The 20,083-nt window shown below is 45.4% G+C and overlaps 1 protein-coding gene across 1 annotated transcript in view; it reads left to right on the top strand.

Moving 5' to 3' along the window:
• Window positions 1–20,083, top strand: part of CACNA2D3 (calcium voltage-gated channel auxiliary subunit alpha2delta 3) — an 807,563-nt gene that overhangs the window by 700,314 nt on the left and 87,166 nt on the right. Inside the window, exons 27-29 of the mRNA XM_023755701.1 lie at window positions 9,318–9,379; window positions 10,528–10,572; window positions 19,580–19,642. Of these exons, the coding sequence (XP_023611469.1) occupies window positions 9,318–9,379; window positions 10,528–10,572; window positions 19,580–19,642 (170 nt within the window). The remainder of the gene's footprint in view (window positions 1–9,317; window positions 9,380–10,527; window positions 10,573–19,579; window positions 19,643–20,083) is intronic.

The following is a 20,083-nucleotide window of genomic DNA, read 5'->3' on the forward strand; positions in this document are numbered from 1 at the left end:
AAGAATGGTAGAGCTCTCAAGTCTTAATAGATCAGCAGTTGTTTGGTTAAGTGGCCAATCTTCCTAGTTGAGCCATCGGTTGTCCTAGGACCTAAGTAGTCTGTTGTTCAAAAAATTCGTTTGGGGGATGTTGCTCAAGTAAATCATGAAGTATTTTTACTTTACTTATCTTTCTAGGCAAGAATTTTCTGGGACAAATAGTACAGTCATATTGGTGGAGGCAGCCTCGGTTACCAGTCCTGACATGGAGCTGCAGACCCGAGCTATCTCCAGGCTCTCAGGGTTAAGTGTGCAACAGAGGTCATCCCAGGTCATTGCCTGGGGTGTGCCCTGTGGCCCTCCGTGTAGGGTTGCCAGATTTAGCAAATTAGAACATTTTTATCTGGCAAGCCTCTGCTTGCTTTGGATTTTTCAATAACTCATCTATATATTAAATCAACATTTTCAGCCTCTCCTGAGGCATGAGAATATCTTGCAACATCCAGGTCTCGAAGCATCAGCTGAGCTGAGCTGAGCTGAACTGCTCCCTTCACAGGAGCCCAGAGCGGCTTCTCATTCGCCACTGGAGGACCTGCGTCTGGGAGCCCGGCTCCCTCGGGTGAGCTGAGTGTGCGTGGATGTGTCCCCTTCCTTCTCTGCGCCCTGGGACATAATGAGCTGTAGAGTCAGAGGCGCTGGACACGTGCCTCCAGCCCCGGGAGCCACCCACGTGGGTGTGTTAGTGCTGCTTGGCCTCCGGTACTGTCACATGCAGCGAGGAGGTGTTGGCAAATACATGTGACCATTCCATTATGGGTTTTGAAATGTTTGGAAACCTGACCCTTGATTTGGTTATAATCTCTTCGGTAATTGTTATTAGGTGGTGACCTAATAAGAAATTGTTAACTGGGGAGCTATAATTTGGAAGCTTATAATTTTCTTAATGGACATTGATTGGTGTAACCCTGATTAAAATACAATAAAGCCTGAGGCTTACATGTTTTATTCTGAAAGGTTGAAAGGACCAGGGAGTTGACTCTAAAAACGTATTGGCTCCGAAAACTCTATTGAAATAATATTATTGGAAGAGTTTTGTGAGCATAAAATGATCTGACAAAAATGTTTCGATGCCAGCTCCAGGGGCCTCGGAAAGCGGAGGGAATATAGGTTTCTGCAGATGAAGCCTGGAAAATGCTTCCAGATTACCTCAGGGGTGAAAAGAAAATTATTATTCCATCCCTCGGCCCTGCTAATTCTTTTCAACGTTGATTCTGTCAAATAATTAGAACCCAAACGGAGGAAGCATTCATAATTGTCATTTATGATACTTTACCGAAGATGACTGCTCCGGGGAGCTCTGGTAGAGCGAACACAAAGTGATTATGAAAGCAACGTGGAGGCAGCGGGACCAGGCCTTCCTCCACACATTCCCACAAGCCCAAGCCAGACAGAGGGTGGGGACGGTTTCAGATTAAAATGGGCCTCCGAAGCTGTGAATCTTCAAAGAAAATCTTCTGCTATCGCGTTGTCAATCAAGTGATAATGAGCCCTGTTTCCCCTCCCTCCTCTCACCACAGACATAGATCATGTGGCTCTTTGTGACTTAAAAGCAAGTATAAGAAAGATTACCACCCCCCATACCACAGGGAATACTTCAGAAGTGAACTATGCAATCGGTTAGGGGGTTATATTTAAAATACCTCCTCCCCTCTTGTAATTGTATTTCTTCACCCGGCAGAGGCTAACATATGAGGTGAGTCTGCTGCTGTGAGAATGTCCCCCACCCCCTAATTTTTGAAATAATACCATACCTTGGAGATTAATGTTCAGGCTTTACCGAGATTATAACAAACGGATATTGCTTTGATCTAAATATTTTTCAAAAGGTGGTTGCTGATCATTCTCCCTCCCCTATAATCTTTTAAGAAAGCCTCTGGCCTCACCAGTCTGACACCCAGAAGGACATGGGCCCAGCTGCCTTTGCTTCTCCCTCATCTTCGCGAGGATGCTCTGTTCTCAATTTTGCTCAAATTAGTCCCAGGATTTCAGTTGTCTTTTTTTTGTCCAACATTCCATCATGCAATTCATTAAAATCTTCACATGAAATATTTAACAGATGAGCTATGTCATAATTCACATTACAGTTTTAAATGGTTATTCATGTGGTAAGTCATTTATCCTGGACATGAGCAGACCTCGGGAATGGCATCCCATTTGATGTCAGGACGGTTAGAGTTCTTTTCCTCAAGGCCCCAGAACGGTGGCCTTCTTCCAAACCCCCAGCTCATCGTGAAATATTCCAAAAGAGTGACATTCAGATGCATTGTTAGTTCTACTCGCAATTAACTGTTTTGAAAACAAACAGAAGAAACATTTAAACAAATGTGGCTTGGCTAACAGCTATTGCAGTTGACCGTTAATTAAGGCAAGTTGGAATCTAAATATGCCAGGCCTTGTTACTATCACCGCTAGCGGGCCTGGCCATGGGACACGAAGGAAGGAAAAGCTGGGGGCTCTGTCCAAGGGGGCCTGAGGACAGGGTGGGAGGCATTAGCCCCGGCCTAGAAAATAGCCCCTCCCCTGCTTGAGAAAGGTGGCCGGTAGGAGCTCATTTTCTGCATGAGACCATGTATGGCCAGCATGTACTTGTAGAATTGGGGTTTTAGGAAAACTGGCTCCACTCCGAAGTGATGAATTACATGAGGAATCCTTAGCAGGTATTTTATTTATTACCTTATTATAGTTTTATTGTCTCTACCATATCCCTACCCATGGATTGAACTCTATTGGAAGAAAACCCTCCTGTTTATGGGCCACCAGCTCAGGGCAGCTCTGGGCCCTGTTTCTCTGCCTGTGCAGGGAGTGAAATAATTGCCCACATGCTGCGAGCACTAGCCAGCCAGGTGAGAAGCTGTGTGGCCAGGTAGCCTGGCTGCTGAGCACGCGGAGCTGATGGTGCCCGCCCTGGGACAACAACCCTCTTAGTCCTCTGTGCTGACCTGGCTAGCCTTGCCCTGAGTATTCGTAAATGATCACGGTTTCAGGCGGGGTAAGTGGTCGGGTGTCGGGTGGAGCACACTTGCCACTGGTCCGAGAGGGGAAACACCCATCCCCAAAGCTTTCTCGGCTGAAAGATAACCGCCTTCCGTTTTCTGCCTCATTTTGCCGGTGTTCATGTCATCCCTTCCCCTTTCTTCATTATCATAACTTTGTAGAGGGTTTACCCACTGATGTTACCACCGAAGGACATGGCCAGCAGCCGATAGTATGGCTTTATCATGGATGAATTACTGTTCAGTCTCCATACATGGGCATGAAAGGTTGACTTGTTGGTGAAATACGAGAAAAAAAGGATAAACGTTCTAGGAACAAATCATAACTTGGATGTTGACAACCCTATCAAGCCTTTAGAGCAGCGGTTCTCAACCTGTGGGTCGCGACCCCTTTGGGGGTCGAAAGACCCTTTCACGGGGGTCGCCTAAGACCATCGGAAAACACATATATAACTACGTATTGTTTTTGTGATTAATCATATATAACTACGTATTGTTTTTGTGATTAATCACTATGCTTTAATTATGTTCAATTTGTAACAATGAAATTGGGGGTCATTAGGAAGGTTGAGAACCACTGCTTTAGAGTGTCCTAATACATGTCATTTATTCTGTATCATTTATCTGCATCCCACGAAAGTTCTGTTTAGAAGGAAAGCCAGTGTGACTCTCTTTGGACAGACAGACAGGTGAATTGACATATCCAAGAGCACAGAACAGGAGCCTGAGGAAAAGGGTTTGAAACCAGTTCTCCTGGTAGCAACACGTTCCTGGCTATAACCCGTGGATGGTGGCAGTCTTCGGCCTGAGCGCTCCATGGGCATGTGAATACCTGGCATGGCTGGGGGGCTGGGCGAATGGAAGTGGGATGTTTGTGTGAGCTTGTGTACCAGGCATGGTAAGCGCTATGTTACAAACCGGATTTGTGCTCCTAGGGGTATGTTGCAACTGGGGACCAAGCCCACAGAAAATTATTTCTAAATGAATGCAATATGAAAAAGTTATTTTATTTCTAATTTTACATGTAACATTGTTCTTTGGTGAGTCTCGGATTACACTCGAATGCATGTCTATTAACCTGATATGAGATGCATGCATGATTTCATCTTGAATGCATTTGAATATAATAGCACTGGAAATGTAATTTGTATTCTCAAATTTTCTAAGGCAAAATAAATAAATCTTGGGGGTGGTAGCCACATTGAGCATATTGCATTGATTTCTTTGGGTTTCTCTCAAGCTAATTACTAACTTCCCCTTGCAAATCCAGGTCTTCTCACATGGGCAGTTCCATCTGACCTAAATCCTCATACCTAAGTCATCCTCGTTTTCCCCACCTCCAGGGAGTGGGTAGCAGGGAGACGTTACCTTCGATCCTTGAAAAGCGCCAGGCCCTCTCTCTAATCCCTCTTGTTATCACGGCTCACTGTCCAGGACAACTCCCTGCTGCAGTGCAAATGTTCTAGATCTGTGTGGTCCAGTGCAGTAGCCACTGGCCCCTGTGGCTACTGAGCACTTAAAATGTCACTCCTGCAACCCAGGGACTAAATTATTCATGTTGTTTCCTGTTCGTTTAAGTAGCCACATGCAGCTAGTGGCTAGCAGTCGGGCCGCGCGGGACCAGAGCCTGTGATTGAGGCCAGCTGTCTGTCCCAATTCCAGTGCAGTGGTCAGTGCGCTCTGCAAAGGAATGGTCTCTCTGCTTTGGTGCTTGGGTGATGCTTTGTGCTCCTCCCCATCAGCTCTGAGAGCTGGAGTGCGACCCTCTCCTCGGTGATCTGACTGCCCTCCCAGCCCCAACCCCGGCGGCTGCATCCCTTGTGTCATCTCATGTCCTCACCACCCAGCACATACCGGGCTTCTGGTAAACGTGGGAGGAAGGAGAAGGAGATGCAAAGTAGGTAGGAAGGAGGTTAGAAAGTTGGAGAAAGATGAAGTCTGGGAGTTAGAGACCTCATGGGAGGCCTGTGGTCTGTACTGCAGAGATGAAAATCTTAGAGTATTGAGGTGAGTCCCAGGAACAGGCACCTGTATGACCAAATGAGACGGCGGTGCTCCAGATGCCTGAGTATTTCAAGTGCAAGGCTATGGGGAAGGCAGTTCTCCTAACATCGATCCTGCTGTTTCGCTGGGTTCCACAGACCATGGCTGTGTTTTGGGGTCACTGTCCTAAGAGAATCACCCAAATGTATTGGCACATTGGGAAAGATCTCCAGGGTCTATTCTGCTCCTGGGAGGTGAGTGAGGTACCTCCAGGCGCTGTGCTGGGAATGGGACTCTGCCCGGCCTTCCTGAGGAGGGTCCCAGCAGGGAGCCTGAGAGGGTCCCAATGAGACGGAAGTGGGGCGGGGGGAGCGCCACCAACTCCAGGGGAAATATGGTGATGATTTGCTGGACTGTCTAAGAAATTTCAGACCCAGGGATGGTGTTTTTATTTTCTGCTTTCTCTTTGGGACTTGGGTTTCACTAAAGCATTTTCTGTCTTTGTTTTCTTTATTAAATTAGCAAGATTGACTTGAATCAGAATGTACTGTTATGGCTTGAAATGTTGTTGAAAGAACAAAATAGACGGGCATGACAAATACCTCAGGTTCCATTTGGAGTGGGGCGGAGGAAGAGAGTGGGACTTGCCGAAATCATAATGGTTGTTTGTCCGATAAAAAAAAAATGAGACAAGAAAAAATTGAGGAGGAAAACAGTGAAAGGAAGATAAATTTCTGTTTCTTGAAGCTCACATATATTTTTTGGAATGGAGCCTAGGATGTTTGTTGGGAGGGGGGTGTTTCTATTCCGGCTTTTTTGGTGTGTGTTTTTATGTTGTTGTCGATTTTTACTTTACATCGTTTTCATGCTGAGATAATTAACCAGATGCCCAAGTGGCTGTGGCTGCCGAAAACTCATCGCATTCCTCTGGTCTCCCGCCATCTGGGCCGTGTCTCAGTGCATCCTTCCCAGGCTTCCCTCGTGGACTTTCTAAAACAGAGTCTGAGGTCCTGCCACTTCTCCGCCTAAAGGGCCTGCGTGGCTCCTTAGACCCCCCGCAGCAGGCAGCACACTTCTCTGTAAAGGGCCACAGAGTAGGGTGCTAGGCTTTGTGGCCGTTCGGTCTCTGCCTGGTCGCAGACAGTGTAACCCGGTGAGAGTGGCTGGGTTCCATAGAAGTCCAATTGCAGAAAGAGGCTGGGGTGGCCCTGGAGCTGACCCCTGGCCTCCGGGCTACCTTCAGATGCCTTGGCCTGGCATTCTAGACCTCTTGCCATTTGACCTCAGTCTGCACAACCACGGCCCCACCTCCCCTCCTATTCTTTAAAACCTCAGAAGACACGGTGTCTTTTAAAAGGTTTCACCCTTTTGCCTGCGCTGCTTCTGAGCTTGAATTACCATCTTTTCTCTGTTCTCACTTTTCATATGGGTCGGATCTCTGTGCATTACCTTACATAAAGCTCTCACCCACTGCCCAAGGTCAAGGCCGACCCCCTACCCCTCTGTGCTCCACATGCTCTGTCTAGGCCTCTGATGTCCCCTTTACCATGTGGCTGCTCCCCAGTGAGACACTGAGGGAGCGTGTGCTCTCATTCCCCTAGTTCCCAGCCTGGAGTTCAGCTTGGAGAGGCCCCTGAACAAATGGTCGTGAAGTTGACCCACCAATGGGCTGGTGAGTCTCGGAACCATAGGGAAGTGTAGTGACGTGTAGGTGAGAAGGTGCAAACCCAGCCAGGCTGTGGGAAGCCAGGGGCCAGCGTGGCTGAGGGGGTATGAGGATCAGGGAGCGAAAACAGAGCCAGGTCAGAACCTAGAGGACCTGTTATATCAGGACCGTCTGGGAGCCCGCTGGCATCCAAGACAAGGGAGTTCAGGGGCGAGGGAAGCCATGTCTAGTTTAGGGCATCGGGACCAGGGAGAGGATGCAGCCTGCTGGAGTGAGATCAGAGGAAGCAGCCCGCATGATTAATGGGACGGAGGGACTGACTCATGAGGAAAGATTAAAGCGCTCCTCGGAGCTGGGGTACAGACTGAAAGGGGCAGATGATAGCAGGCTGCAAGTATGAGATGGATAAACACCCAGGAGGGAGCCACTGGCTTCATTAGGGAGGTGAAAACAGGACTCCATCCCAGGAGGGGAGGTTGCCGATGGAGGAACTCAGATGAGGGTGGGCCGGGGGCAGTGGGGCTGCTGGAGCTGGGAGCACCACGGGGTGACTCTTTCAGAGAACCCTCTGCTCTCATCCTGCAGGGTCTCAGTCTGCCTTGGTGCTGCCCTTGGCCCTGGGAGGCGGCCTCAGAAGTGCCCGCCTGCCAGGCTGAGTGGGCTGACTGGAGAGGGTGCGGGAGGGCAGCTACAGGGAGCGGTACCTCCGGGACAGACAGAGAGACACAGACCCGTGTCCCTCCCTCTTCTTAGATGCCAGTGAGTGGACGCCAGGGCAGTGTGGAGGCCCTTTGCTCCGAAGCCAGGTTGCTTCTGCCCTCCAGTTTGGGGTTGAACCCCAGATACTCATTCCAACCCCCCTCCTGAGAGCACAGGCCGCCCTCCCCTCTGCCTGCAGCAAGCCCAGCCTTCACCCTGGCCCACAGCTTCCTCGGAGGGCTCCTCCCAACAGGGATGGCCTGGCAGGCATCTTGGGAGGCAAGATTTACTTGAAACAGCATTAAGCAGCCCCGGGCTCCAGAATCAGCTGCCCTCGGGTATTCTCTGGTATTTTCTCCAGGACTGGGCAGAGCAGCTGGTGCCATCTGACATCACCATAGGTTGTTGATAACCAATTCACCAAGGCCTGTAGTAGAGAGGCGTGCTAGACGCTGGGTGACATTCGGATCACCTGGGGGCAGGCCTGAGACCCTGCAGGATCTCAGGGTGCTTCTGGTCCAGAGGGCAGATGCCACCTAGGGCAAAGCAGGATGGAGCCGGAGTCTGAAACGGCTCCTCTCAGAGACTTTCCATTCTGCACGCTACAGCCGTGCGTGGCTCTGGTCCTAGGGCTCACCTCTCATTCAGAGCCCTTGACATTCTGGGTGCAAAGCAGAGGTTGAGTCTCTCCTAGCCTTGACTCTCAGGGCTTCCTTCAACGATGTCTTTAGAAAATAGCAATGCACTTGCTAGTTATAAGGGTAACAGCCCAAGACCTCCATGAATCTTCTAGTTCCTGCAGCCAACACAGCACTGATTAACCAGGTGGGGAGTCTAACAAGTTTTAGGAGTATCGAGTGAACTCTTTTTATTTTTATTTTTTGGTAATTGCATATTTCTTTTGATAGATATTATTACTTAGGTTGAGGTTACTTTATATATTTAAATAAAAGAAAAAAGCATGGAAAGATAACAATACTGGTAGTATTTAGAAATGGCAAAAATTGTGTGTGTGTGTGTGTGTGGGGGGTGTTTACAATGGACTGAAGTTTGCAAAACTGCCCTGAAGTAAGTGGTGTCCCGCAGGGAGTCCAGTATTCCCAGCGGAGTCTCATTCTTTCTTTCCAAACTCCTCTGAAGCTTTCTCACCACCCGAAGAGACTTTTGCCCTGACTTGAGCACTTTCTGAGATGGTTCAGTAGGTACTTGGTCATGGCTTTGTGGAGAGAAATAGTGTGAGCTTGTTTCTTTCATAGTTCTGAGGTTCTACCCAATTTCACTTCCCAAACTTTCACATCCCTCCTTCCCTTTCTGTTCCTCTCACTAGGCCTGGCAAACAGAATGTGTGACTCCATCAGAGTTCCTGGGAGAGATCATTGAGATGTGAATCCTGGGGGGGGAGTGAGGTTGGGGGGGGGGCGGGCAGTTAAACTAAGTCACGTAGCAAAGTGACGACTTACTTCCGGAGACCAGCCTTATGACAAGGGCTTTTAAGCTTCATATCTCACTAACACACGGATAATACACATTTTAGAAATGCCAGTTCTAAAACGGGAACTCTTGAAGAAACAGCAATCTTCTGAATATCATTCCTCCCCCACCCCCCACCCCCATTTCTGTATTTAGCTTGTGTTGGGGAAGAGGTAACCATAAATGATGAATTTTAGAAACACTCAAGTCACCTGTCTCTAAAGAACCACCTGCCCTGTGCTCAGTTTGCTGTGCATCAGGAGTTCTGTGAGTGCAGGTCACCGTGGGAATCCCTCACCTGAAAGAGGACATGTCACTGCTGTGCACGTCATGTGAATTTAGCCTGTGCTTGGTTTTCTCTGGTGTGCTCTATCGGCTCCTTGCCTTCACAGTAACCTGCAGTGATAACGTTGCAGAGTTGTGGAAAGGGATCTCTAATGCCCCGTTTTCTTTCTGATTGCTCCCAGCTGTCGGCATTCAGATGAAACTCGAATTTTTCCAGAGGAAGTTCTGGACCGCCAGCAGACAGGTGAGTTACAGGGGGCACGGAAGCCTCGGCGGCCCTGCTATGATACAGGTGCTCACACTGGGTCCCCGGAGCCGAACGGTGCCAGGTTTCCGATGAATGTGTGTAAAATGAACTGCCAGCTGCTCAGATTACCGCTCATTTCACTGCGGAGCACAGGCTGTCAGCATGTACGACGCCCCGTGCTGGGAAGCAGGGACTTTGCTCCTACGGACAGTTCTAATCATGAGATCAGGATAGTGACCCTCCAGAGGATACATGTTTTCTTTTCATAGCGGGGACTTCTGTGAATTTTCAGTGTCTCTCTTCTAATCTTGTCACACCTGGACGTCCACCTGTGAGCTCCTTATTGCACTCTGGAAGGACTTTGCATGACTGGGTTTGGGGAGGCACCCATCTGCCCTCTTGGGTCAGAGGGCTTCTCCGTCTTGGAGAATGTAGGGGTGTTCTCTCCTGGGCCTGGGCTCCGGGTACTAACTTCAGGGGTGTTTGTCCAGTCATCTGGCAGAAATGGCAACACATAAGTGGGCCTCTGTGCTAAATGTTGGATGATAGATCCTTTCTTAAATGAAGACATTTTAGGAAACTATAGACTAAGAACACAGATGGGTTTTTTTTTTAAAGTCACTGGTGATTCATTCATTTAAAATAAATAATTACATAATTATATTTCTTGTTACCCAAAGATTTTTGAGTTCTTAAGAAGATATCAATGTTAAATAACAACATAAATTAAAATGAAAAAGAGCCAGCCCCCTCCCCCCAATTATCTTTTATATTACTACTAGAGGCCCGATGCACAAAATTCGTGCAAGGGGCTCGGCCCTCATGGCCCTGGCTGCCTTGCAGTCTTCGCGGCCCCCCCCCCCCCACGGCCCCGTGGCCCCGCCCACTGGTCATTCCAGAATGTTGTTCTGCCATCCGGTCTAATTAGCATATTAGCTCTTTATTATATAGGATTCGGAGTTGGTATGTTGGTATTGAGCCAAGAGAGGGCAGGTAAGACTCATTGTGGAGAAGTCTGTTTAGATGGAATTTGGAATTTGAATAATAGGCAAGGACTTTGATGGCTTGTCTTTGACTAACAAAGTGCCCATAGCAGACCTGGGATGTCACAGTAACACATTTCCCCTTGCTTTCCCCTCCCTCAGTGCGCCTCTCTGGATGGCAAATGCTCTATCAGCTGCGATGACGAGGTAAGAAGGCCTCCTGGGTAGGTGATGGAGGGTGATAGAGGAAATGCCGCTAAAACACGGATTGATCTGAGCCAGTCTCCAAAACACCCAGGGATACTTGCTCTGTTCCTTTTTTTCTTTCTTCCCCCAATCAGATAATTTATGAGAGCTGAGAAATGTGCTTTAAATGTCCCATGGCAGCACTATTGGAATTCTGGCATTTTATAGGAAAAACTACAAATTACTGCCATTTGAAACTCACGTTACAATTCTCAAACCTTTTCCCCTATGTGCTATCTCTTTTTATCCTCATAACAACCCAGTGAAATGGGTAGGAATGGTTATCCTGTTTTGCAGAGGGAGAAACTGAGGAGCAGAGAAGTTAAATGATTTGCTTAATTTCATGTACTAAATGAGCTGAAAACCTAGGAGTTGAAAATTCAAAGTTTTTATTCTTGAATAGTGCTTCCCTCCTACAACTCCCCCCTCCCTAAGAGGAATTTAAATCCCACGCATGAGCAATAGAAGAAAAAAGTGTACCACTGCCATAAGTCTGTCTGTCATACTTATGTTTTTACAGCATTCAACCCCACACACCCTCTGCCTCATGCTTTAGAGCAAGCAGATGTGTAGTGGCCTCTCCCCTTGGCTCTGGTAGCCTTTGTCTCCTGTGTTAGCTAAACATTAGTCAATACATAAACTGGGACTTATAAATAATCATATATTTATATTCCTGCCGGTTACCACAAGGATTAAAGAAATCCTAGCCAAACATAATTTCAAACAGAAAACATAGAAGTATATTTCAAAAAAAAGTAGGCAAAGGAAAAACAAGTAGAGAACTGTAGAAGGGAAGAAGTTAAAACATACAATGCTCAGTCCCCAGAGATCTGGCTGCCAGTTTAAAAAAAAAATCATAATTGTGTGAGTGAGTCACTATCCAAAGAGTAAAAGCCAAACAATCAGCTTTTCAGAAGAAGCCCAACATTTTCTGTCAAATAAAACAATATTTTTCCCATAGCCAATAGCAAAGAGTTTCCTATGATGTGTTATGACCAATACCCTTTCAGTAAGTTTGGGACTCCCAGTCATAGGATAGACACGTGGCCTCAAACCTCTTCTCTTCTTTGAGACATTTAGTGCCATATTGGAGTTCTCAGCTCAAAACAACACAGCTCAATAATAATATTAATTAAACTGTTAACTTGTACAGTAGGTACAATTACTAATTTCAATTTGCTGTAAGAAAACTGAGGATAGTCGTTTGGTTAGTTGGGTGACTGTATGGATGGTTGGTTGGCCATAGTTGTTTGGTTGGTTGATTGGTTTGTTGGATCATTGGGTGGGTTGCTGGTTGGTTGGTTGATTAGTTGGTTACTAGTTGGTTGTTTTCATGGTAGATGGAAAGTTGGTTAAACAATTTGATTAATAAAGCCAAAGACAGTAATTTTCTTTCAACCCACTTTGCCTCTGCACAGCCTCACATATAAAAACAAGTGGAAATAACAACTAGAATAGTCATCAAATCTACGATTAAAATAGCATATTTTTTATTTTTTAAATGTTTTTATTGATTTCAAAGAGAGGAAGGGAGAGGGAGAGAGAGATAGAAACATCAATGATGAGAGAGAATCATCAATTGGCCACCTCCTGAATGCCTCCCACTGGGGATTGAGCCTGCAACCTGGGCATGTGCCCTGAAAGGAATCAAACCATGACCTCCTGGTCCATGAGTCAATGCTCAACCAGTGAGCCACACCAGGCAGGCAAAATAGCATATTTCTTAAAAAGTGGAAATGGATTCCAACTTAGGAACATCCAATATATGTTTGCTGTCCAATGACTGATTTCACAGGTGGTATAGCGTGGCAGTTAAAGGAGCAGGCTATGGAGTATGGATAGATTCAAACTGTGACTCTAACAATAATAAGCTACAAGAACTTGGGCACCTCTGTGCCTCAGTTTCCTCAGCTCTGCATTGGGGATAGAAATAGCCACCTCACAGAGTAATGGTGAGGAATAAATGAGATGATATATAAAAAATGCATGGCACAGCTCCTGGCAAATTCTAAGCACTCTGTAAATGTGAACTATAAACCAAAAATGTCTACAATTTCCTTCTTGCCCTCAAGTAGTGGTTCACCTGATTCTAAAACCTCAGGCAGCAATGGCACATGCACTTTAGGCAACTGAACATTTCTCCTGGGCACAGTAAACACAGGTAAGATGCCCTTCTCACTGATGATCATCTTTAGCAGTCATTGGGATAAACGCCCATTCAAATGCCATTTAAAGTTTCACATAGCTTAAAAATTAAGCATTGCATTTTCTCTGATTTCTGAACTTGGTCTGATGCTCAAATGTCCTCATTTGGCTTTGAAACTATCATCCATTTCCCATTTTGACTCTAATTTTTGGCTTCAGGAGACCAGTTGACTTAGTTTTATTTATTTATTTTTTAAATATATTTTATTCATTTTTTACAGAGGAAGGGAGAGGGATAGAGAGTTAGAAACATCGATGAGAGAGAAACATCGATCAGCTGCCTCCTGCACAACTCCTACTGGGGATGTGCCCGCAACCAAGGTACATGCCCTTGACCGGAATCGAACCTGGGACCTTTCAGTCCACAGGCCAACTCTCTTTCCACTGAACCAAACCGGTTAGGGCCAGTTGACTTAGTTTTAAATGGAAAAGCCAGCCCTGTCTTCCCACTGAGGCCCCTTCACTGAGTTCCCTGGGCTGGTGGGTGGAGTCGGGCTGGCCAGATGTCACCATGTCTTGTAGAAATACATCTTTGGTTGGTCAGGCAGTGGTTGAGCCATATGCCTTGGAGGGACTGCCTCTGAGCCTGACTGGAGACTTTTAAGGAGCTCCATTCCATTGAGGGTGAATGTTAGCTTCAGAGAGAGAACAGAGGTGATATTCATATACTCATTCATTCCTTCAAGACAGGTTTACTGAGCCCGCGTATGTGCCTGCTACCTCTAACCCTGGGGGTCAATAGGAAGCAGAATCAGAAATGGAACCTCGTCCCCTGGGAGCTCACTGGTTAGCAGGGAGACAGCATGTGTGGTTATCAACTGCGACAAGTGCTGGGAATTCAACTAATGTGGGTGGTCAGGGAAGGCTTCTCTGAGGAGCAACATTTGAGTCACCTGAAGATGAAGACGGAGATGACATCTCAAAGCATGAGAAGCCATTTACAGGCAGAGATCACCACATGCAGGGTGCTGAGGGGACAAAGATTAGTGCGGTCTATGGACATAGGTTGGCATTCAGACAGAAGGGAAGAAGGAGGGCCGTGCCCACCTGTGTGTGTTTCATTCATGGAAACCATTGTCTCCTCACTCCTCTCATTCTGTTCTCCCACTCCTTTCCACTGGTCTCCTGATGAAAGCACAGTATTTTGCAAAGACATTGGAAGATGAGAAGTTTCTCTCCTACTGAGGCATTTGGAGAAGGTGTGAGGGCAGCGAGAAGGTAGAATATTTCATATTAAAAATCAGCTGCCACCTTCTCTTGTTCCAAAGGAATAGAGACGAATAGTCATGACTAGACTTTGCAAGGCCTTTTAGACATTTCCTCTGGAATCTGAAAGACCTCCTTGATGTATGACAAGCTGGGGGAAGAGCTAAATCAGGTGGCCAGGTGTCTACATCTCTGCACCCACCCAACCCAGCCAGTGGAATAGCTATTGAGGGCAAGGGCACCAGTAACTCCCACCAGGCACTTCTGTTCAAAGTGACCCCTTTGCAATAAATTTTTTCAAAAGACAGTATTTTGATAAGTGAACAAACAAAAAAGAAACAAACTCATGGATACAGAGAACTAATTGATGGCTGCCAGATGGGAGGGGGGTTGGTGGGCTGGGTGAAGGAGGTAAAGGGATGAAGAAGTACAAATTGGTAGTCACAGAATAGTCACAGGGATGTAAAGTACAGCATAGGGAACATAGTCAATAATGTTGTGATAACTATGCATGGTGTCAGATGGGCACTAGACTTATGGGGGTAATCACTTCACAAATTATATAAATGTCAAACCACTATACTGTACACCTGAAACATATAATATTGTATGTTAACTGTAATTGAAAAACATTTTTAAAAGACAGTATTTTGATAAGATAGTTGACCTATGATAAAAAGATACATCAAGTGATATGAAGTAAGGGTCAGTCTGTTCCACACTCGATATATTAGGGGTCAGATTGTGAGACCTGAAGAAAAGGTAGTAAGAAGTGTCACCTTAGGTACTTGAGATGCAAAGACTCAGGCCCCACCCTCAGATGTAAGAGCCCAGCCCTCTCCCTTTCTCTTTCCCTTTTCTTTCCTCTCTTTCTTCTCCTCTCCTCTATTCTCTTTCCTCTCCTCTCTCTTCACAAATGAAAACAACAGTCAGTATAATGCTGGGCCTCTAAGCAATCATTGCTCAGCCTGCACCAATCAAAACAAACAGAAGTCACCCCCTCACTCCCCCAAACAAAAGACAAAACAAAAAATAACCAAGCTCAACCAGCCAGCCTCCACAGCATCTTGCTATGAACTATGGAGCAAATTCCCTTTCTAAATGTGTAGCATTGATACTTGATGGCACATAGTAGGTGATCAAAAAACATCATTTGCTGAATGAATGTGGGCACAAGTTCTCTGAGGACTTCCTAGCCACCCTGCACTTCACATGTGCTCAGCACTGGGCACTCCTCTCCCACTTAATCTTCTCAACAACCCCAGGAAATAGGTGTTGCTATCTCCATCTTTCAGATAAGAAAACTAAGACTCAAGTGTTAACAGATTTTGCTCACGGTCACACTGATACCAAATGTCAGAGTCTCTGATTCTCAAGCTAGTACCTGAGCCTCCTGGGGCTAATCCCCCCTTCCTGTTAACACAAGCTCTATGCTGCTTCTCAGCCCAGACTCCCTTCCTCACCAGCTCTCCTCGCTCTCTGTGATTTTACCCAATGAACGTGGCCTGGTTCTGGGCTTTATCCTCAGGTTCTGACTCATCTGCCTTTGTGCCCTGGAATCAGATATCTCTGAGCAATACTGAGTCACCAAATAATTGAAAAAAGATGTCCTTAAAAAATAAAGAAAGGAAAACAAAAAAGTTCTCTCTGACTCTCTCCCTCTCTGTCTTTATCTTTGCATTTTTTGAACAACCTCATCCCTAGAGTAGGTGCTCACCATATCTGTCAAAACTTAGAGCTAAATTTCTCCAATTTCACCTTGGACAGGACAATGGGCAGACAACTTCCAAGATATTTGGCTTAATTTGGGGGGAAAGTAGCCTAGTGAGGGAAAGCTAAGAAAATGTCTCCTCTATTTCCTTTTATTGGGGAGGGATTGAATATTATTTATTGTAAAGAGACATAGAGGAAGCAATTGGTCAGACTGGAATCTGGCTGATTCTGTACCAACTATTCCATAACCCAGCATCCTGCTCCCCTGATTCCAGTGAGCTTATTTCACTCCACCGCACTTCCCAATAACAATTTAATCCACGTGGTTGTTGGCAGGGAGGTCTGGTCAGGAAGTCATCGTGGTGACTCAATTTACCTCACATGAAAGTGTTGCCTATGTGCCTATGAAATGTAATAGCACCTGTCAGAGTCAGCGACCCAGGTCTGCATCAGTGACACAGCATCCTTGCTTTTGACCTGAGATTTTCTCAGTGATTTGTAAATTGAAACATTGGCAGTATCTGTTTCTTGGTTAATAGTGTGGCCAAGTCTATTAATAATCAGTGTAACCTTGAAATACAAACTTACTCATAAACAAGTACAGTATGGTTTCTTCTCTGCCATTACTTCCTGTCATGGAATCCTAATTTAAGGAGGGGGGATGTGAATTTAAAAATAATATTGAATGGAAGTATGGTCCAAGAAGTAAGTGCCAATTGGTAGCAATTGGTAGTCAGTATAGAGCTAATGCAATGCCCCAGCCCTTACCAACGAGAGCATGCCTGCTATGCTGGAGCCAAACGCAAGGTCCTTTGGAGCACAGGGAAGCTTAGGCATATAGTCCTCCAGAGCCAGCCCTCCTCCTGTTCCTCTTCCCATCACCAACTAGTAGAATGTATACCAATTGGACCAAATTGTTTGGATCATCAAGTGTATTTTTATTTTTATTTTTTTAATTAATAAATCTTTATTGTTCAGATTATTACAGATGTTCCTCTTTTTTCTCCCATAGCTCCCCTCCACCTGGTTCCCACCCCACCCATGCTCTTACCCTCTGCCACTGTCCTCATCCATAGGTCTAAGATTTTTGTTCAATCTCTTAGCTTATAATGGGTTCTTCTTCTTTCCTAGATTGTTCCTTAGCAAGTGGTAGGGACGTAGAGAAAATCCCCCTCAGCTCTGTTTGGACAAAGTCTCTTGATTTCAGATATTAACTCAAAAAGTGTGTGTTACCCAGCCGGTGTGGTTCAGTGGTTGAGCAACAACCCATGAACCAAGAAGTCACCAGTTCCATTCTAAGACAGGGTATATTCCTGGGTTGCAGGTTCGATCCCCAACCTACTGTTGACCAGAAACCTTACCAATAACATAAACAATTGATGAACACACATGCCCAGTGTGGTTCAGTGGTTGAGTGTTGACCTATGAACCAAGAGGTCACGGTTTAATCCCTAGTCAGGGCACATGCCCCAGTTACAGGCTCAATCCCCAGGATGGGGCATGTAGAAGGCAGCCAATCAATGATTCTCTCTCATTATTGATGTTTCTATCTCTCTTTCCTCTCCCCTCCTCTCTGAAATTGATAAAAATATTTTTAAAAGAAAATACACTTATTTATTGAAAAAAATCCGCATGAAAGTGCACTGGCACCATTCATCCCATGTTGTTCAAGAAGCAACTGTATAATGTTTCTGATAAAATTATAAAATATCACAATATAGAAACCTTCCATTTACATTTGAATTTCTGAGAATGATCACAAGGAGACTCAAAGAGGTAGAGTTTGATCAATTTTCCCAGGAGCTTCTCTTTATCCCTTGCTATTAAAATCATTCTCTTTGGAAGCATCTTTCCTATTGTCTGTGGTGACTTTTTTCTTTCCACATACGTTACCTCTGACAGATCCTAATGGGCCAGTGGCTTCCTGTGTGATAGGAGCTAATCTCCAACTGCATGTTCATGGACTTCACAAAATCTTGGCTCTTTATCTAGGATTTTCAATTGACTTTATACTCTGTTTTCCTTGAACCTGCCTTGTGTTGTCCAATATTTACAACACTAGACAAACAGAGAGATATTGACCAAAGATATAGGTCTAATAGCAAGAGTACTAATTGACTAGGGATGTTTGAGGAGGAACTAATTTTATAATTATGGATGGGGGGTGGCTCCTGATGACTTTTAATTCTTTACACATCTGGAACGATTTGGAGAGTCAATATCTGGATATGGAGGATGCTCCTATACTCCGTGTGTATTTACTGATTGGATGGAAATGAACCTCTCTTTGACTCAGTGTCTAGATCTGCAAAATGAGGAGCATGGCATTCAAGTCAGCAAGGAGATGGAGTTGTCTAACATGACCCAATGTAAACCGGATTAAAACTCATTGGAGTACTAGTGCAATCCAAAAAAAAAAAAAAAAAAAACTAACAAAAAACATTGCTGTCTAAAAAACTTTCTACAGTGATGGGAATGTCCAAAAGTAGGCTTATTCGCTACAGTTGGTATGAAACACTTGAAATGGGACTAGTGCAACCGAGGAACTGGGTTTGCATTTTAATTCATTAACTTGCAATTAGATTTAAATCTGCATGTAGCCCGTGGCTGCCATATTGGACAGCACAGCTCTATGAGGTCTCTTCCATAATGTTGTCTCCAAAAAAATGGACAAAGTTGGTCAAGCTCCCCACCAGGGCCAGAGTAATATCCATGCAGCTAAGAGCTTCTTCAAATAGCAGGAATGTGACCAGGTTACCCAAGCCATTCATCTGGCCTCTCTGAGTAACGGGGAGAACCCCCATTGCTCACCAGAGCCACCCACTCTTTCATAGAAGGTGCTCACAAGCTTCTCATTTTCTGCTAGTTCCCCACCATTGCCTAGTCATCAGGGATGAGTCTCTCTGAGCAGCTCAGTGCTGCACCTTTTGTGCCTGATGAAAACCAACTCCGTGGATAGATAAATGTCCCTGAAAACACCAGCCCTGCGGTGGCCTGCAGCGAGGGGGAACTCAGCTCAGGGTAAAGATATGTTACAAATTAAATGCTGCAGTTGGTATGTAAAGCTGCAATAAATAGAAACTGAGTTACATCAAGGACGGAATTAAACCTTAAGTTTAAACTCCACAGCACTGTAATTAAAACTTAGCCTGTAGCAAATCATTCACTTGAGATTAAAGTAGTGTGGGGGAAGCAGAGGTTTGGGCTTACCTTGCTTTCCACAATTTATAAGTCTGAGCTACCAAAAGCTAACAGCCCTGCCCCCAAATCCAGCTCCCAATTAAAAACACAGTTTGAAAACCTTTAGGAGGCCTGAGGGGCCCCTTTAACAGAAGTCTGCCCCTTCCCCCACCCCTGCCCAAGTCTATGAACAAATTAAAAAATATTACCTGGTCCCCTGATGGTCTTCTGAGCTGACACGGTGTTTTCATTAATACATCATTAGAGTAATGACATTGTGCTGGTGTTTTGCTTTCAAACCAGCCTGCACTTCAACCACTATGAGTACAGGCTCGGGGCCTCTGCACACTTTGTTCCTGGGAAGTATTATCCACATAAAGAAAAAAAAAGGAAGACAAGCTGTAATTCATAAATTTTTAATGCGTCTTCCTTTTCTCCTAATCTGGGATGTTCGGGCTCGCTTGGTGTTTAATTTTTGTCTGTTGGTTCTGCAAAGTAAACACTGGGGTTAGATTAACCATGGCCTTAACTCCTAGAGCCAGCAGGCCTTTCCAACTCTCCCACCACAACCCAAAACAGGTTTCTCTCCTGTTGGAAGTGTGTCCTTTTGTGCGAATGCAGTTCGAGGATACAGAGTTGAAACTGTGGTATTTTTATTTTCTAGACTGTGAACTGTTACCTCATAGACAACAATGGATTTATTCTGGTGTCTGAAGACTACACACAGGTGAGCGAGAAATTCCTACCAGTTGAGAGTAAGGAGCTCGGATGTGCTTGAGTCAGGGAATGCAAATTACGGTGTTAAAACTTTGAGACAATGATCTATAGTTAAGAGGTAATAGCAGGAGATTATAAACCCTTATTTCCATCCCTCTAAGAATGTCACAGCCCACTTCTCAGCAGGCCCCAAAGAGTTTTTACCTCCCAGTGGGGGTCTGGGGGGGGGGGGGGGGCGGGGCGCGGCGCAAAGCCCAAGGTCTGCTCACTCACTCATAAAATGTTCAATTTATAGAACTCTATGCCTCAAGGGTAGAGGTGCCTTAAAGAGTTTGGGCAATTTTAAGGAGGGTTCCCCCTTTTGATATTTTATCTTCATATATATATAATTTATATATACACACAAACACCGATATATATATATATATATATATATATATATATATATTTC

The sequence above is a fragment of the Myotis lucifugus genome, unplaced genomic scaffold (assembly GCF_000147115.1).
Source record: "Myotis lucifugus unplaced genomic scaffold, Myoluc2.0 scaffold_83, whole genome shotgun sequence".
Lineage (NCBI taxonomy): Eukaryota > Metazoa > Chordata > Mammalia > Chiroptera > Vespertilionidae > Myotis > Myotis lucifugus.